This window comes from Echinops telfairi, unplaced genomic scaffold, assembly GCF_000313985.2.
Source record: "Echinops telfairi isolate 266 unplaced genomic scaffold, ASM31398v2 ScPeMD7_7420;HRSCAF=8458, whole genome shotgun sequence".
Classification (NCBI taxonomy): Eukaryota; Metazoa; Chordata; class Mammalia; order Afrosoricida; family Tenrecidae; genus Echinops; species Echinops telfairi.
Window position 1 is genome coordinate 49,200,980 of NW_022111320.1, and position 18,936 is coordinate 49,219,915.

An 18,936-nucleotide genomic window follows, 5' to 3' on the forward strand; every position below is an offset into this window, starting at 1 on the left:
GTTTGTTTCGTATACCACGTTACCCCGCACAGCCCGTCTTCAGTATAGGATCTGTTGCACAGAAAGTACCCAAGTAATTGGAGGTTTGGATCCTGCTTTTCCCACTTACTAGGGACATGACCTAAGGAAATCAGTGAAGATAAGGAATGAGATGAGCTTATATTATACATTTATATTATACATATTCCGAGTCTCAGGGTACTTCACTGACTTCACACACACACACACACACACACACACACACACACACACACACACTTTTATCAGCTTTACAGCAATGTAAATTTATCCTTTTCAACCAGAGGAGCGCAGTAAAGAAGAAAACCAAACCGTCCAGTTTTGATGAGAAAGACACTGGGCCACACTGAAATTTCAAATGGACTCATGGCCCCACGTGAGTGAAAGACCAATTTGTTAGCTGTCCAGTCAGAAGCCACCAGTCTGGGACCTAATTACCAGTTGATCTCAGAAAAACTTGGAGGACAGAGCTCAATTAATTATAATAAGAATCAACGGTTGCTCTATGTTCCCTCACCCTTTTTTTTCCTTTTTTATGTTTCATTGTAACTGGTCTACTTCGAGACATTTGTCTTTTTTACTTTTATTTTTTAAGAATCAGAATGGAGGCTGCCTTAGTGAGCTTGAACACAACTCTCTCAATATTAATTTGGCAGAGAAACAACAAAGAGAACAAGAAAAATCCAAAGAAAGCCTAAGAACTATGTGGGACACCATCAACAAGAATGACTCGCGTGTGAGAATTTGAGAACGGGAAGAAACAACAAAAAACAGGGAGAAAGTTGTTGAAGAACTGTTGGAAGAAAACTTCCTTAACATCAATACTTAGGTACAACTCTAACCAGAGAAACAAAATACCTTTAGCCGCACCCCCCACCCCGACCCGTTGCCCAATAAAAATTTTTTTAATATATTTACATTTAACATTTTGTTTTGTGGACAAGAAAAAACAAACCACCCAGATCCATGAATGTTATGGAGGGAATGGAAGGAAGAAAAGTCACAGGCGCAAGGGTCAATAAATGCTAACCTGGGTGAAACAGAGGGCAATGCACAAGACTAGGGGCCCTCAAACTACAGCCCGGGGGCCACATGCGGCCCACCAGGACATTTCTCCGGCCCACCGGGTGTTTTTGCCGCCTCTGCCTGTGCTGCTTAGCAGGCGACTCATCCCGGGCCCATAGGAATTTGTTCATAGTTTTTTTTAAACTCTAGTCCAGCCCTCCAACAGTCTGAGGGACAGTGAACTGGCTCCGTTTAAAAAGTTTGAGGACCCCTGTACAAGAGGGGGGGTATAAAAAATGAAAATAAATGAAAAGGAGGAGGGTAGGGGGAAATGACTGAGGCACAGGAAGACACTGGGAGGTTTGCAAGAGTTAAAGGAAGCAGAGGCGAATACTACTACACACAGAGTCCCACAACAGTGGGGACCTGAAGGTAGATGCCTAGATAGATACGCAGACTGAGCAGGTGGGAGAGGGAGAGTGGAGGACACCCACAAATCCACATAAGTTTGACAAAGGATATTTGTGCATGTGCATTTACTCTTGCTGCAAATGTCCCCATGAATGTGGTAGAGCACACAGGGAACAAAGTTATGAAAACATCTTAGATGGAACCAAACACCTTGAGGGAGTGAGTCATTGGACCTTGGGTGTCAGCACCATAGTCTCAGGGGATACAGAACATAATCCAAAAAGACAACGCCTGACCTCCGAATTTGTTGAATAGTTATTGGGGTCTGAATGGCTCAAAGGAAACAGCCATTTGAGGTCCAACGACTGGTCTTTTTCCCATCCAGAAAATAGACCATCGAAAGCCAAATGAACAATTAGTCCAATGGACTAATTAATTAATCCATGGACAGTGGAAACATCAACCCCGAGACAAGAAGAACTAGATAGTGCCCAGCCCCCACTGCCAACTGCTTGGAAAAGACATTTGAAGGTCCTGGGAAGAGTGGACGGAAAATGGGAAGCTGAATTCAAAATTGTGAGAGAACAGACTTCACTGGTTGGACAGAGACTGGTGGAATCTCCAGGACTCTTGTCTTTAGTCCCTTTTCAGGACTGGACCTGAACTCACTGCTGTTAGAATAACCAATCCTGTGAGATAAAAAGGGACAACACTTACCCAAGGATAAAGTTCAGAGGGCTAGACGTGGCAGGATGCAAACAAGAACGGGGAGGAGGTGGGATAAATGGTGGTCCATTGAGGGGACTATAATGGAGGAGTCGAGTCCGCACCATCATTGCTGAAGAAGAAATGGCCTGCTCTGTAAACCTTCACCGAATTCACAAAACGCTTCTTTAAAAATCAGAATGTCTGCTCTATAAACACACACCGCTCAGAAGACACCTTGTTTCAATTGTCTGGGGGTTTTATGATTTTAATATAACTGACTTGATCCAATTTGCTGTGTGTAACGTTCCTTTTAACAGCATGTTCGACGCCCTCAAGTGAGTTCTGGTTCACAAGACTGTGCACAATGGAAGGAAACACTGCCTGGTCCTGTGCTAACCTCACAACGGTCCTGTTTGTGCCACTGTTATAACCATTGTGTCAATCCATATCATTGAGGCTCTTCTTTTTGCGGACCCTCTCTACCCTGATGTGCTGCTCAGGAGGGACTGGCTCCTCCTGATAACAAGTCCATAGTCCATGAGACAAAGTCTTTTCATTCTCACCTTTAAAGAATATTCTGGCTGTACTTATTCCAACACAAGATTTGTTTGTTTGTTTGCTAGCAGTCAGTAGAAATTTTAATTATCTTCACTGACACCACAATTCAAACCCATCAACTCTTTCTTCTCTGTCTTCCGTTTTCTTTGTCCAGCTTTTGCATGAAGATGGCCGAGATGTACGACTGCAATTGCTTTAAAAATTATCTTCATAAAAACGTTCCTGGTACAATAATGACGTTGTTCAATAATTTACCCATTAGAGAAAATTGCTCATTTTGTTAGGTTGCCTTTCTTTGGAATGGGCACAAAAATGGGTATCTCTCAGTTGATCGACTGGCCAGGTAGTGATGCTCCAAGTTTCTTGGCAGAGACTACTGTGTGTTTCCAAAGGTGTGCTTGTTTGTTGAGCCTTTTGATTGGTGGTGGTAAATCCCTGGAACCTTGTTTACCAGTGCCTTCAGGGCAGCTTGAGCTTCTTTCATTCTTTCTTGATCATCTGCTACTTCTAGAAATGACGGCGTGTCCACCAGTTGGTATAGTGATTCTGTGTATTCCTTCCATCCTCTTCCGATGCTCCTTGCATCCTTTAATATTTTGCCCGTAGAACCATTCAGTGGTGTAATGAGAGCCCCCACCCCCAAGCTTGAGATAGACGACGCATGCTCTTCTAGTTTGGTTTGCTGGCTCTTCACTCCATGTGGTAGCGAAGGCCTGGTGCAGACATCTCACATCTTCACTCTTGCTCTCTCCATCTTTAACGTGGCAACTCCTCTCTCTCTCCTTCTCCGTGCGTATGTTCCTCTCCTACAACCTGTCAGGTAAGCGAGTCGCCGCAAGATCCTTATACTTTCAAGGCGTGGCCTCCTTTCAGCAAGACCACAAACTAACCAACCCCCTACCAGCATTCCATGTGACTTATCTGGATTAGCAGGTTATTTAATCCCTACAATCCTTTATTTGCCATCCAGTCAATTAATGAGGATTTCAAAATAATGCTTGGGGAGAAGGGTCTTATTACCTAATTCACTACACCGCAAAGAACTTGTTCAGAAGGGTTAGAGGCCTTCTACCTCTGAGCTCAGTGCTCTATAGATTATGTGAACAGGACGAAGACCTGCTAAGCAAGTACTTGGCTGTGTGATATGATGTGATGTCATGTGATATGATGGAGGAAGAAAAGGCCCCGAAACAAAAGCCCAGATTCGGGGCTCTGATAGTGCTGCAGATGCTTTCCAGGCCCAAGACCCAGCCTGCATAGTTCTGGTGAGGATAGATAGAAAAATGTGCTGTGAATGATTAAGGTGCGATGCACACGCCAGGGCCATGGGGCCCATATGCACAGATGAGCGAGCACTGCCGGCACAAATGAAGTGACTGTATCAGTGCCAATGGGCTCCCCAAATACCTTTGCCTCCAGGAAGCTGAGGACTTCCACATTTCCAGTTTGTCCTTTCTTTACAGAGAAGAGACATAGAGCAGGCTATATCTATGGATTGGGCTAGAAGCAGGAGAGAGGAGAAGGGAGTAGTGCACACTTGTCTGAAAGCCCTAGGGTGCTAACGTGGGAACACCCATACAATTTCAGGGGGCTGCAGAGGAGAAAGTCATGGAATTGGTGGGGGTTCCCCAGAGAGGGCGCTGGCCAGCCCAATGGATCTCAGTCATCAAAAGCCACAAACACGTTCACAGAGGACCAGCCACGATAGACATCTGTATACCCTATTTCAATACTTCAGCCCATTGGGGCCAAAGCCACTTGGCAACATCTCATCACTGTTCAATAGACATCCAGTTTCTTGTTCTCTCTCTCATGTGATCTGGGCTTTCTTATCCCTCCTGCATGAGCTGAGGCGGTAGGGCAGAGCTAAGGGCATTAATCTGCACTTCAAAACACTGTTTGTGGGAAAAACCAAACACCATGTTAACAACCCTTAGATCTGGACAGGGATTTGAAATTTATGAAATGCATTCTTACATAAGCCCTTTGGACCTTGTGAAAGGAGCCAAAAGAACCATTCCAGAAAGCTGGGTTCCCTAGGTCAGAAAACACAAGCAGTCGGGAGCAGAACCACGGCAAACTCCTCCAAGTGGGTCAGCGGTCCGAAAACCATGAACACACACAGGCTGGAGCCCAGCACCCTAATACTCAGTACAACCCAACAAAAGCTCATGGTGCCAGCTGAATGCCATCTGGGCAAGAGTCTCAAGAGGGAAACACAGTTTCTGTTGTCAGTAAATGGGAGATCAGGTTAATGGGACCGACTCATCCACAAGACTGTACAGATATCTGAAGATCAATAAATAGCTCACAGATCCTGAACAATGAGGGGGCTGACATCCCAGGGAGGCGGAAGTCCAGACAGGGGCACCCAGAATACTTACCTACTTGGAAGAAAGAGGTGGCTCAGGAAAGCTGTGTGTCTGACAGTCTTACAGGACTGCGGTCGGGGCAGAAGGAATGCAGAGTCCACGGAAGGGGAGGCACTGCTAAGTCACAGTCCCGGCCTGCTTTGGCTGTGACCACAGAGGACTGTAAGCTCCTGCAGCCCATCCTCTAGTGTGGCTTCCATGGCCTAGACATTCTGCAACCTTGAACCTGATGCAGGTGATCTCAGATATTGAGTGACCCCAAGTACTATGTTACAAGAGCGAAAATGCTCACAAAACCTCCTCTGGAGGAAACAATCATGCTAGGCCTCAACTGTTTCTATGAAGTCTTTTTAAAGCAATGTCTAGCAGGAAACTTGTGAGGACAAATCAGAGGGCACTAACAGAAACCAGGCAACAGAATCAGGTAGGCTCATGGGGAGGCTAGTTATTAGAATTCCCATAGGTTGAACACAGGCAAATTCCCCAAACACCCCCAATCCAGAGAGTCAATCCATCTGAATTATTTTAATCATCTCTATTATTTGCCTGGCACGTTGCAATCACCCTTCTCAAATCTGCTTTCCCAAGAGTCTCCAGAGACACCTACTTTTTTAGAAATACGCCTGACCCTGGCCTTACCTGCCCTTCAAGGCTTTTTAACTGCTCTCACTTGGGCTTGCAGGTTTTGTTGTTTCTTTTTTAATTAATCATTTCGCTGGGTGGGGGGGAGGAGAGGGTCTTAGAAATCTTCTAACAATCCATCACTCAATAGTATTAAGCACACTTGACCATAGGCTGCCATCAACAGTTCCACAGCAGTTTCTAATTGAGCCCTTGGTATGGGCTCCACTTTCCCCCCCCTCCCCCACCCTCTCTGGACTTGCAGGCTTATCACCTGTGCGCATCCCCCGCCACGCCCAACTTGTCCTGTAGCACCACCTCCCGATCACACAGTGTATTACAATTTCTCTTTTCATTTACGTGTGTTTCTCCAGACTATTAACCTCTTGGCATTAAGATCGCTCTTGCTCAGCTAGTATTCTTAGCATCTAGCAGAGTGCCTTGCTCAGAATCAGTGTTGGAAAAAATACTTTGGAAAGAACAAAAGCGTTGAAAAATATTTAGCAAAGGACCAACAAGCATTCTTAATAATTGGTGATGCCAACCATTTCGAGGATTCCAAATGCATTTAAACGTACATTTCCAAGGAAGGTGAGGGTGCCATTCAAATGGACAAGCCCGGGTCAGGAGCGGACACCATGAGGTTCAGAAGAGTGGGGTCACTTTTTTAAAAGTTTTATTTCAAGAACTTTGTTTGTAACTGGTATCTCAAAAAAAGGTGGGCCAAAGTACAAAAAAAAGTCAGTTGAATAACAGCGTAAGTTTAGAAATCACAGCAGCAGGAGCACTGTACAGATAGCACAGACAAGACAATCCGACGTATGCCATTCCATTCAGGTTCTTGGCTTTGTTTTTTTCCTCCCCCGCCCTCCTGTACGAAATACATCAAAGCATGCCATGAGACCAGAAGAAGAGGGTTTAACAAATGGTTACAAGAAATAGACTCTGTACAAGAGGGGATAACAGCTTCTTTCTCCCCCCCACCCCCCCACCTCCCACCCTCCCCACCCCCAGGTTCCTTCCTTCTCGCTCGACTTCAGGTTAAGTTATTCTGCAGACAGTTCACATCCAAGTCGGCCTGGTCACCTTTGCTACCCTCCAGTTTGGGGGACATGGAGTTCTGGATGTTAAAGGACTCCTCTTCTTTCAGGCAGGACTTGAGAACTTCCTGGATTTTGTGGGGAGCACTTGGATCATCCTGGAAGAAGAAGAGTGTTTGTGTGGAGACAGACAGTGGACAGGGCAATCAACCAATCAACCAACCAACCAACCACAGGCTTTCCCATCGGGCTGCGAGAAGCATCACTGGGCCAAGGGAGGCAGTTCTGAGACAGGAAGGAGCAGAGAACTCGGGAGCAGTTCCCTTGCAGGAAAGTCACCCTTACAAAGCCATAGAAATGAAAGTGTGGCCAGTGGCTGATTACAATATCTTTCGTTTGGGCCACCCCACAGGGCTGTTGCTGTGTGCCCTCGAGCCGACGCGGACTCAGCAACCCTGCAGGACAGAGTGGAGCTGCTCCAGAGGTTCTGAGGCTGCACTCTTTACAGAAGCCTGTCACCACATCGGTCTCTTCTCCCAAGGAGCCGTGACATTGGTGGGCTCATGCCTTTTGGTTAGCAGCTGAGGCTTTAACCACTCTGTCACCAGGGCTCTTAAAAGCCAAGGCAAACCCACTGCCGTGGGACCCCCGATGATCCTACAGGACAGAGTAAAACTGCTTCCTAAGGTTCCCAAGATTGTAAATTTTGACGGGGACAGAAAGCCTCATCTTTTCTCCAGAGCAACAGCCAATGGGCTTGAACAGCTGACCTGGAAGTCAGCAGCCCAGGGCATCACCCACACCTCTCAGGGTTTTATATGCTGATCAACTCTGCCAGGCCTTCCTGCCTCTCCTCCTTCTGGCCCATCAGGTGTGGGACAGGTCTTGGGCCAGAAACATAGCGTTGTCAGTCAACACCTATGGTGGCATGCTCACGGAGCTTTAGTGGAGTGCTAGGTTGTTCCTGGCCAAGCCAGCCTCAACCCCGTCCAACGCTTGCAAATACACGTGCTGGGACGAGAGACCAAAGACGTGGTTTTTGGTTACTGCCGGGTTTTTGCCTACCAACAGATGCTATCTACTCAGGTGTTTCCTCAATCTAGTGCCACACCAGACTGAATCCCAAGGCCTCACGGGCCTGCTATATTCTGCATCAAGTGGTATTCGTGTTGCCGGTTCATGACCTGCTGCCGCAGCGCTACAAGCTCCTGAACCCCAACTGTCTCCACCTGTGAAGGGTTTTGGGGAGCCTCACGTGGCACGCAGTTCTCCAAGTCTGCATGCAGGCATTGGCCGGCTCTCACGGCAACCCCTCCTGGCCCACTGCTTCTTTCCTTGGGCTTACTTGGCTCAGACCCATGGAGAGTTGGGAGTGATGGGGGTGTCCACTTCTTTTTGAGGTGCCCCACGAGTTACTGTGAAGGCCTGAAACCCTGCTCATCAAAGAGGTCGTATAGCTCATGACCCAGGCCCACTGCCGGGGGTGGGGGGTGGGGGTTAGAATGTCCTTATCTGCCCAGTGAACTAAGACGTGTCTGGCTTGGAGCACTTTCACAAGTCAGCTCATGACCAAGGTCCAGGGCAGGCTCCCTGAGACTCTAGCTCCCTCCCTCCACGGAATCATCACGTGGCTACCGATTTATGGGGAGACTTCCGGGGCTAACCATCTTTATGGCTTTATGGGAGCAGCCGCCTTGCTTTTCTCCCTTGCGGCTAATGGGACTCTGGATATTTTCAACCACCGCTTGGAGAGATTCAGAAAAAAAACTTTACAGTGACACAAATCTACACTGTGAGGTGGAGATGTCCGGGATATAGAGGAACAAGAAAGTAAGAGAATATAAATATGAACTTACTGTGTTTTGTCCAAGTCTACACTTATATATGTACTCATGTATATATGTACACACGTACATGCACATTTTATGGGGAAAGTGGGATGTGACCAAACAGTAGTTTTAATTTCCTGTACTTCTGTACTGTTTGGGGCAGGGGGATAACAGACATGGAGGGCTGTAACTTCTGGGAAGGCTGGGCTTTGAATCACAGGAAAACTTAGGACAAGAAACAAGGACCTGCCCTTGCCTCTCCTCTTGCAAAGATGCGGTCTGCTTTTACGCTTTGTAAGATGATCCCTTCCCCCACTACTCTTTGGGGTGCACGTGGGCCGAAGAACCAACGTAATGTGAAGAAAGTAGATTTAGTCACTCCCTGGGCACCGAAGCTATGATGCCACACAGGTAGGGGCTCCTTCAGCCTGGTACCTCGAGGGCCACGGCATTGAGGCAGATGAGAAAAGGGCTGCAGGCTAATGGTTTTGGAGGGGCACTTTCTCCAAGTAAGGAGAGTAGGCATCCAAACCCTTCTATTAGTCGAGCTTTCTGCTAATCCAAGTGTTTCTGCAAGAACTTGATCCTGTAACGCCTGGTGTTGGTAGAGGCTGAGTCGCTCTGACTCCCAGTGACCCTCTGCATGACACCCTCACTGCCTGCTTGTGCGCCATCCTCACAACTGTTGCCGTGGTTACAGCCACTGTGCCAACCCTGCTTGATGGCCTGCCTCTTTTTAGCTGACCCTCTGCTTGCTATCTTTTCCAGGGACCTGCATCTCCGGATAAACAAGTGAACTGAAGTCTTGCCATCCTCGCTTCTAAAGAGCATTCCGGTTGTTGAATCCCAAAACAGAAAGGCCTGTCTGCCTTTGATTTGGTGGGAAAGCCCCTTACCATGGGAGATGGCCTGCCATCTGGCCTATATCCTGGGAACGACTGTGGGTTTTTCCCCTCCTAGTCTACCCAGCCACAGAGGATCCTTAAGTCCAGGGAGACTATGCATTTAGGCCTAGACTCTTCCTTGTCTAGACAGGAACCTCTAAGAGAGAAGGGAGCAGTAGGGCCCCCTCAAACATATGGCAAGGGCAGAATCTGGACTGTAAGATAAGAGCCGAATAGCAAAAATAGACAGCACCAACCAGGGACACCCTGGAGAAATCCCAGGAACGGGCCGAGGAATCCTGGAAGCTTTGCCAGCTTCTGGGAGGATTTGAGTTACGCCCGAGACATTCCCTGGACAGCGTGGTTGTGAGGACCACAGGTGCTCTGTGTCTGGGCAGTCTGCCTGTGGGTTTCAGGTGACCTCATTCACGCGGTGCACCTGAGCGTCCAGCGCCCCACACACTCAGTGCTCCCGCTGGAAAGCCTGCAAACCTCCACAGCCGGGGCTGAGGAGCCGCCTGCCTTTCCTTTTGGGGCGTGTCCCTTTCGAAGTTGACTGCTCAGCTCCAGGAGGTGCTGTCCGGTGGACTCAGACAATGACCACGCCCCAGCTCCAGGGGCTTCCATGGGTTCAGGAGAGCCCACGATCGGGGCAGCACAGGGCACGCTGAACAGCAGTGGGGAAGGAAGGGCAGGTTCCACTACCACAGACATCAAAGCTACGGATGTTTTTGGTTTGTTTTCGTCTTTGGGGGGATGGGTCTGGAATCTTTCCAGAGTGGCTTGTAGAGATGGTTAGAACTATGTAGGCAACTGACCCAATCTACTTCACTTCCTCCGTGAAGATCAACAGAACGCTCCCCAAACTGGGGAAACACTAGGACCAGGAAGCCGGTCTCAGGAGCAAAGAGAGGGTGCGGGATGGGAGAGCCCAGTTCGGCAGGCCTGACCTCCCAGTTCAGCCGAGAGGCTGCCTCATTTTCATCTGCTGGTGACACCACTTAGAAGCAACCAGTGTGGTGGCTGTGGCATTGAGGTGGCTACCATCTCAACGGTCAGTGCTGGCCATGTCTTGACCAGGACTAAGTGTGACCAGCACACTCCTGGAAGGATGGGGGAAGGTTACTTCCTCACCTCCCAGTCAGTACCTTTGTGGAGCAGGGATTCTCCCGAGTGCACCCTGAAAAAAGGATGCAAGCTGAGATCCCCGAGGCAGAGGAGACCCCCTGCGCTTGCTGCCCCTGGCTCTCCCACAGCCCTTTCTGACACAAGATCCACCAGACCTGTCTATCCCCGGACCCCACTCCGTATTCAAGACTTTTCATATTCTGAACGTGGTCGGGTGGTGGCTTTCACATACAAGTGCCTTGCTTTCCACGAAGCTGGGTCAGCCAAGAAAAGGAGAGGTTTGTATTGGCTCGTGTAAACAAGGCCTCCAAGAAGGGCTATTTCCTTCCCCAACCTACTTGTCAAGAGGAAAGGTAGCTGGGCCCGGGGTAGGGATGTGAGACCAGAAATGGACAGTCCACACACTTCCCTAAGGACCCCGGAGCTCTGTCAGGAAAGCAGAGTTAAATGTGGACAATGAATATGGTGACTGTAGCAACTACAATATCATTCATACCAGATGTCCCACACGTTTACGATGGTGGACCAGGCGGGGAAAACAAGATACTTTGTGGTAGACTCTCATTCACTAATAGTCAATAAGTGTTGAATGAGTGCTTACTCATTATTGCAAGGGGCTGGGTGGGGCAGGGGTGTCAAACATGGTAAGAGGAGAAAGATGCTGACCTGTCCCGGAGGTGCTTATGTCCTTGTTTCCCTTGACCTGGATTTGGTAACCGAGGTCAGAGTTACTATTATTCTCTCCTCTTCTGGGGGCCACTGTTTCCCCATCAGTAAAACTGAGACACTGGTGTAGAAATATGCTGTCCAATCTCAAGAGCCCACGAGTCACTCGTAGCTAGTGAATGGTGTGGCAGAAAGTGCAGATAAAGAACATTTCGATCTCACCGAAAGTTCCATTGGGCAGCACTGGTATAGGATGTTAAGGCTCCAAGGAGTTCTTTATCATTTCCAAGAATTTCTTCTGAAATGCCATTGTTTCCGTGTGAAGAGGCTCAGTGTGGCTTCCTAATCGAAGTAATATGCGTTTATCATGAAGTACGGAGCCTGAATCCCAGGCAAGATTCCTGGATTTGGATGTGACATGATTTGGGGCCAAGAGGTGGTTTGCTGTATTGTTTTCAAAATTTAGCTCTGAGCAGTGCCCGGTGTTTTCATTGGTCAGTCTGTCAGGCAACACACCAGGCCGAACATGACCGGTCTCCTGGATGGAGAGTGTTGCTGTTGTGACTTGCCTCCGACTCATGTCCCCCACCCTCACCCCCACCCCTCAGGTACGACTTAGCGAGACTGCCTGTCCGGCGCCATTCCCAGGGCCCCTGGTCACGACGCCGGAGACCATTGTGGTGGTCATCGTGTAGTTCTCCCAACCTAGCCGCTCGCCTTTCAGGACTGCACGGACCAGAGCTACGTTGTGATCCCTGGGGTTCTCGTTGGCCAGTTGTTGGCCTTTCTTCCTAGTCTGTCTTAGTCTGCAGGCTCCACTGAAACCTGCCTGCCACGGATGACCCTGAGGGTATTTGAAATACCAGTGGCATCACAGCCACACATCAGCTGACAAACTGAGATAGGTGGTGGTCGCTATTGGGATCTAAGGACCCTTTTTTTGGGTGGGGGGATGTCTCAGCTGATATATTTATTAGCCCACCATCCTAAGAACAGAATTTGACTTTCAACCCTAGCCTTAAGAACTACCGTTCTATCAGTGTTCTGTGCTCACTTCCGGCCCGATCCGGTTGTCTGAGGGGGCTTCAAAATGCTGGTGGAAAAATTCCAGTACCTTCTTAATTCCACTTTCCCGTGAAGCCCACTCAGATAACCCTGGAAATTCTTAGGGTTCACAAGTGGGGTCCAGAATCCAGAGGCCAGGGAGCGCCTACTGTTTGCTTCACTGACCGTCCGGAATATCCCCGGCAGGGAAAGCAGAGCCCTTCTTTCTGCCTTGGTCTGAGGAGCAGAAACACTTCATCAGACTTCTGAAACTCAGATGAAGCTGGGAACTGAGCCATCCTAGTTAAAAAAAAAAAATCCTTTCTACTACTTATAACTCTGCTTACCAAGGAAGCGATATCTTCACACCGGCTCTCAATGGCCCAGCCAGTGGCCCTAAGCTAATCTCCAGAGTTCTGATGAAGCAGCACACTTGGAAACAGAGCAAGGCCACGGGAGGGAGCGGAAGCATGCATACAGGGGAGACGTGAAGAAGACCAGTTACCTGACAGATAATGTTATCATAGTGAGCCAAACCACGGGCATGGGGGGAGGACGCACAGGGAGTGTCGCAAAGTTTCCTTACATTTGGGTGGGAGCCCTCAGCAATGGTGGAGAGGGAGAAGTTATCGTTGTGGAGCTCGGATGGGGTCCGGAATTTGCTGGTGAGGACAAAGAAGAGGAGACGGGTGAGTCAGAGGATCGTGACAAAGGTCTACAACAGGAGTTCACACCTCAGCTTCCTGCATCAAGTAACTCTTTTCATCAAAGGCCGTGGATCTGGTGAACGGACCATGAAGGACCAAACCCCAAACGAAACTTTCACCACGTCAATGGGCCAACACTTTCTAAGCTCCTCAGGTTTACATACATGGAACAGAGAGCTTGGGCTTCCGAGGAAGGGCTGGCAATGATATGAACAGCTACGTCCGTGTTTGTGCAAGCCAGGCAGTTACTACAGCATGCCTGCCATCTGGCTGACCATGATGACAGGGTGCCAGCGAGCGTACGGCAGTCTCATTTCAGGGAGGCTAATAGGCGAAGAAAATGTTTGTCTCAGAATCCATAAATTCCAGCAGTCTCTGTCGTGCGTGGGGTACACACAGCGCCCGCTGAGCAGTAACCAGAGTCAAGAAGGAAAGAAAAAGGATTCAGAGAAAAACCAGGAAGGGGGGGCATCTGAACCGAAGGCGTGCAGAAGACACGCTCTGCTCAGGACACAGCCAGAATGAGGACCTCCCTCTGACCACAGTCCTCACTGCCCCACGCCCGGGCAGCGGCTGCCTTCTTCACCAACAGCCTCCTGATCTAGGTGGCCCCATCTCCCCTCCTCTCGGAACACCCAGGTCACGGGGTCTCGGCTGGTGCCTCCTGGGGTGATCACGTGCACAGATCCTGCCCTGCCTCAGTGCACAGGCACAATGGAGGGGCCCTTTCAGCCCCGCGAGAGAGCTGCTGGCGTCTGCACATTGCCTGCGTCTAACCCCGCAAAGGAGCAACAGATGGCGTCTTGTCCTTTTCCGGGCATTCTCTGGAGGAAGCCTTGGGTCAGTGGGAGGAGACAAACGGGGCAACAGGCTGGACAGGAGGTGGGGGGCCATTCTGCATAAGTTGTCCCATGGGCCCGAGGAAGGTGAGGCTCAGTCTCTTTTTGTGCCTGTTGTGACATTCCCGAAGGGGTTTCTAAGGGCGCCAAGTGTTAACAGTGATGCTCTCATAGGGTCCAGTCTTCAAGGCAGGGACTTACGGGTGAACACGTTGATTCTCACACCGATAGCACAGTCGCCACTGCGTTAAGGAAAGAGCGGCATGGCGCCCTTACAATCCAGTGTGGAGGGCTAACCCTAACCACAGCCCCGCGTGCTCCTGGAGGGGAGGTGAAGCGTTTTGAAGTTTCTTGCACTTCTGTTTGGACCAAGGGTTTGCAAGCTTTTAAAAAGCAACGCCCTATGGGCTAACCCTTTGCTGCTCCGTGTTAACTGAGGAGGAGCCGGGATGGAGGAATTGAGGGGATGGCAGACTCGAGGGAGATGGGGTTCCTCCACATAGACTTATGAGCGGACCCTCATACTGGCCACTGAGCACAGGGACATGCTTGGGAAATCAAGTCTGGAGCCGCAATAAGCTGAGCGTCTTCCTGAAGCTCCTTCCATCCCACGTGGGGAGGTGGAAGGGGATGATATCAGGACTGATGCTGGCTAGCTGAGGCCAGAGACCCTTAGGACAGCATCCTGGGATCAGGTGGCGGGGCCAGGGGTCTGGGTGCCTCCTGTCGTAGGAGGCTGGGCGACGCAGACTTACCTGGTCCTACGCAGCTTGGTATTCTCTGTCTTGAGCAGGTAGAGCTTCTTGGCAAAGAACACGGTCATCATGAAGAGCAGGAGCAGCACCAGGGCAGCCGAGCCGACGGCCACACACATGACCTGGAAGTCAGTGATGATGGACTCACAGCGCATCCCCTTGTGCCAGATGTAGTCCTGCGTGTTGCACCTGCAGGAGGGACAGGGGAGGCTGAGGTGGTGGGGCCGGCAGCCCCAGCCCGACCCCAAGAATGACCTCAGTATCCTGCCCCCAGGACCATCGAAAGGGACCATCTTGCCCCACTGCTGCATAACTGATATTCTCACCCCTCTACAACTGCCCTGTGAAGTGGACCGGGCAGCCTGGAAGTCCCTGGTATAGAAGAAAGGTCACTGAAGCTACGTGAACATGAAGCGGCCAGACATGGAAGGGCATCCTGGCTTTCTGGTCTCAGTGGGTCTCAGAGAATCACAGGATTCTCACAGGCCCCTCCCTGCCCTGGGCTTTAGACAAAGGAGACAGAAAACAACAAGATGAATTGGAGCTCTGGCTACAGAATCCTAAAACCCGCGCTACCTATGGAAAGCTATCTGTTGCTCTGCAGTCTCAACTAGCTCACGTGGCTAACCAGACGCTGGAAAATAAAGAAGTGGCAGACAAGGGCAAACACAAAGATAGATGTATAGTCTCTTACCTCTGCAGCGCTGCCCCCATCCCCGGGCCCCCCAGCACTGCCCCTATTCCATTATCAAGAGAATGAACATGTAAGCAGAGTGAGAATCACCCCTCTGGGTGGGTTTTAGTCCTTTTGTTGAGTGACTTTCTCCTGCCCTTGGGGACATTCCCAGGCTCCAACTCTTCCAATGACATTGCTGTTTCCATGGGAACCAGACTGCTTCAAAGAGGAAAGATGTGGAAGGATACAGAGGCAGGCAAGGGAGGGAGGACGGGAACCTCAGGGTGAATGACGAACCAGAGAAGGGGTCCAGAGATGGGTCAATTAGGTATGGGAGACCTGGCTTGGTCACACTACGCCCAGAAGCGGATGGGGGAAGACTTAGCTACTAAGGAATGCCTATTTCTTTTCCAAGGGGACCTCTACAGTCACCAGGGTACCAACTGTGTGAGGATGACGGCTATGCCTCCCCTCCCAAGAGGGGCCCTGTTACACCCGGTTCTAGAGAAGTTCTGTCACAGCTGATCGTTCACCCGCAGTGGGTCAGGGTGACGGAGACAAAAGCACGCTGCAGTCTGCTACTAAAGGCTCAGCAGTCTCCTGTGAGCGGAATGCCAAACAGTTCTCTAGCCACGGCTGACGAGTACACACACGGTCAGAAGAGGCATCTGATAGGGAGGCCCCTGGGTGAGGCTGGGCTGGGAGCTGAGCAAGGGGAACTGACATGAACTTGAGAAGCTCTTCAGAGGCAGGGACACACTGGTGACTTCTCAGCACCGCCTGTGATTTCTTGAGGAGGATAACCTTCTCCCACTTGCAAATCCCTGGAGTGCTCCAGGAGGCCCGGAGACTCCAGAGGTGGCCAGGACTCCACACTTCATACCCTTGTGGGGAGCTCACTTTGAAGGCCTCCAACAGCCCACAAGCTGCCAGTGGGGCAGAGCTGCCACCGCTCCCGGGCTGAAGCCATCACTACAGTGCCCCGAGCTCAAGTCTGAGTGCGGACCACGATTTCTGATTGTGCTTAACAAACTGGCAAAGTTCTCGTCGTTGTCAGTGTCTGCTCATACGCCTTCCTCCTGACAGTCGGCCGGGGACTCCAACCAGAACCCTGCGGTCACAAACCCCTAATGGCAGGCTCATGCAGCATGTGCGTGCCCACGAGCAATTTTAAGGGCTGGAACTCGAGCTGCTACGCCAAGGGCTTCGAATTCAGTGCTTCCTGCGTGTCACTCTCCTCCTAAGGCATCATGATCCGAGGGACTCGGACTCTTGACCTTCTGTCCACGACAGATTGTGAGAAAGGAATAGTGGGCGTGACAGGCATAAAAGGGACATATAAGTAACAAGAGCTTCCGCCGGGGCCCAAGTAAAGCGGGAGAGCGTGCCGGCTGTGATCATATCGCCTCCAACTTGTGGGTGGGTTTTTCTCCAGAATGCTGTCAGCTCCCCATTACACTAAACACCTCACTGGGAGGGCAGGTCTCAAGAATATAGGCAAATGAAGACAAGAGCCCTGAGCAGGTGTGGCACCAAAGAAGCCAAGCTCTTGGGACACTAAGTTTTCTGGGTCTTTGAGAAGATTACGGGTTGTGCAGCTCAAGGAGGGCCACCATTGAGGGGAAGGGGAAAAGCCATCGTTCGAATGGTAGGATATTAAGAAACCCTACCTTATCTAGGGCACTGAGAAAGACTCTCAGGTGATCTTACCTATTGGCGTGGCATCATTGGCACCAAGGTCCCCTCCCTAAACTTTCCAGGCCCACCCCCTCCACAGTCCACGTGGGAAGACTAGGCCCTCCATCTGCCATCCACATCACCCAAGTGTTTAGCAGCAACTCTTTCCTGCTGAGATGGCTTGGGGGGGGGGGGTCTCTTCTCTTTTTGCTGCTGTAGCCAGAACTTTCCACCCCAAAACGCGTCCACCCTGCAAGGATCTCCCCTTGAAACCTCAGGAAGAAGCGCTTGCCAGATGAGGAATTTGGTAAGGCCCACAGACTTACAGAGAATACAGACGCTTACTTCTAGGGAAGCTCTCCTAGCGATGGAATCACAGGAACTCCGTTCCAAGAAATCATTTCAAAGCCAAGACAGGACGAGCGACCATGTCTTGACCTGAGGGTCTTGGGAGTGTCTAACACACTTTGGAAACTGTGTCTCTCACACTTCTGCCTTTTGAGCAGAGGCGGACTCACATACATACCCTCTTCAGAAGCCCCCTGGGCACCTGTCTGGCACACCCTTACCTGCAGAAGGCCCCTATGTTCTCCACCAGGTAGCACTGGCCGCCATTGTGGCAGTAACTGGGGAAGAGGTCGCACACTGACCGGCAGGAGCCGTTATGTCGCACGAAGCCACTGCGGCACTCGGTGCCATTTCCTGGCTCTCCCGGGCGGGGTCGGAGGGCAATGCTGCCGCCAGGGGCGAGGCCCAGAGTGTGCTGCGGGGGCACCGCATGCCACTGGTGAGTGGGCTGGCCTGGCCCTGGCCCAGGGCCAGGCTTCTTGGTGGGCACGAGAACGTTTTCATCTTCCAGGTCTCCACCTCCCACCGCATCCCGGTCATCTTCCTCTTCCTCCTCCTCTTCCTCTAAGTCATCATAGAACGAGGTGGTGGGGTAGAAATCAGATTCGTCGAAGGGGGTGAAGTCATCATACAGGTCAAGCAGGCTCCACGAAGGTGTCTCTCCCCCGGTGTCGGTATCGGGGTGGTGTTCCGAGGTCCCTAGCGACCCCGGGAAGCCTCCAGGGTCGGCACCACGGCCCTCCCCATCCAATCCTTCGAAGTAGTCGATGTCAATTATATCGGAGGCTGGGTGGGGCTCCGGCGTGCCCTGCACAGGGTGCGTGGGCTCCGGCTCAGATGGGCCAGGTGTGCCCCCTCCTAGGTTCAGCCAAACCTCCAAGGGGTTCTCCTTGGGGAGCTCTGGGCCTGGGGTGGGGGACGGTGCTCCGCTAGCCTCGGGGGTGGCTGGGGGCACTGGCGACTGTTCGAGGGCCTCCTTGTCTGGGGGCGGCGGCGTGGCCGGGGGTGCCTGGGCGTCGCCACTGCCCACCTCGGCGGTCACTCCCCCCAGGTTGGGGCTCTCAGTCTCCAGCCAGGCGGCGCCCGTGACCGCGGCGGATGCCTCCAGCGCCTCCTCTGGCCCAGGCCCAAGCCTGGGGCCGGCCGCGGCCTGCTGGCCGGCGGGCGAGCTCCACGCCGCCTCGTCGTCCGCCGGCACGGGCGGACTGGGCCCCGCGCGCGTGTCGTTGGCGCGCGGCTCCCACGCCAGGACGCGCTTCGCAGGCTCCTCAGCCTCGACGGCGCTGCCCGCCTCGCGCGCTGTGGGCGGGAGGGCGAGGGGCGGGGCGTCAGGGCCTGGCGGGAGTTCCCGAGCCGCGCCGCGCCCGCCCCCCACGGACCGAGGCCACGCCCCCGCCTCTCAGCCGAGTCCCGGGGTCCGCCCTGCTGGGCCTGGGAACACCCCCAGGGTCCAAGGTTCGCCCGCAAAGGCTCCGCAACAGACCCACCAGTCTAGGAGGTCCGGGCGGGGACGCCCTCCGCTCCAGCCTCGGGTCCCAGTCTGGCCCCGCCCCCGCCTCCAGGCCCCGCCCCGAGGTCTCACCCGCAGACCACACCCACCAGCGGGCCCCGCCCCCATCCTGCAGCGCGGTCCGCAACCCGGGCCGGGGC

The 18,936-nt window shown here is 51.8% G+C and overlaps 1 protein-coding gene across 1 annotated transcript in view; it reads right to left on the reverse strand.

Moving 5' to 3' along the window:
- Positions 1-6,701: 6,701 nt before the first annotated feature.
- The window catches only part of CSPG5 (chondroitin sulfate proteoglycan 5), a 12,956-nt gene continuing 721 nt past the window's right edge, over positions 6,702-18,936 (reverse strand). The window contains exons 2-5 of the mRNA XM_013004999.2: positions 17,508-18,585; positions 14,586-14,774; positions 12,871-12,946; positions 6,702-6,891 (exon numbers count right to left, since the gene is read on the reverse strand). Coding sequence (XP_012860453.1) covers positions 6,730-6,891; positions 12,871-12,946; positions 14,586-14,774; positions 17,508-18,585 — 1,505 coding nt within the window. The 3' untranslated portion in view covers positions 6,702-6,729. The remainder of the gene's footprint in view (positions 6,892-12,870; positions 12,947-14,585; positions 14,775-17,507; positions 18,586-18,936) is intronic.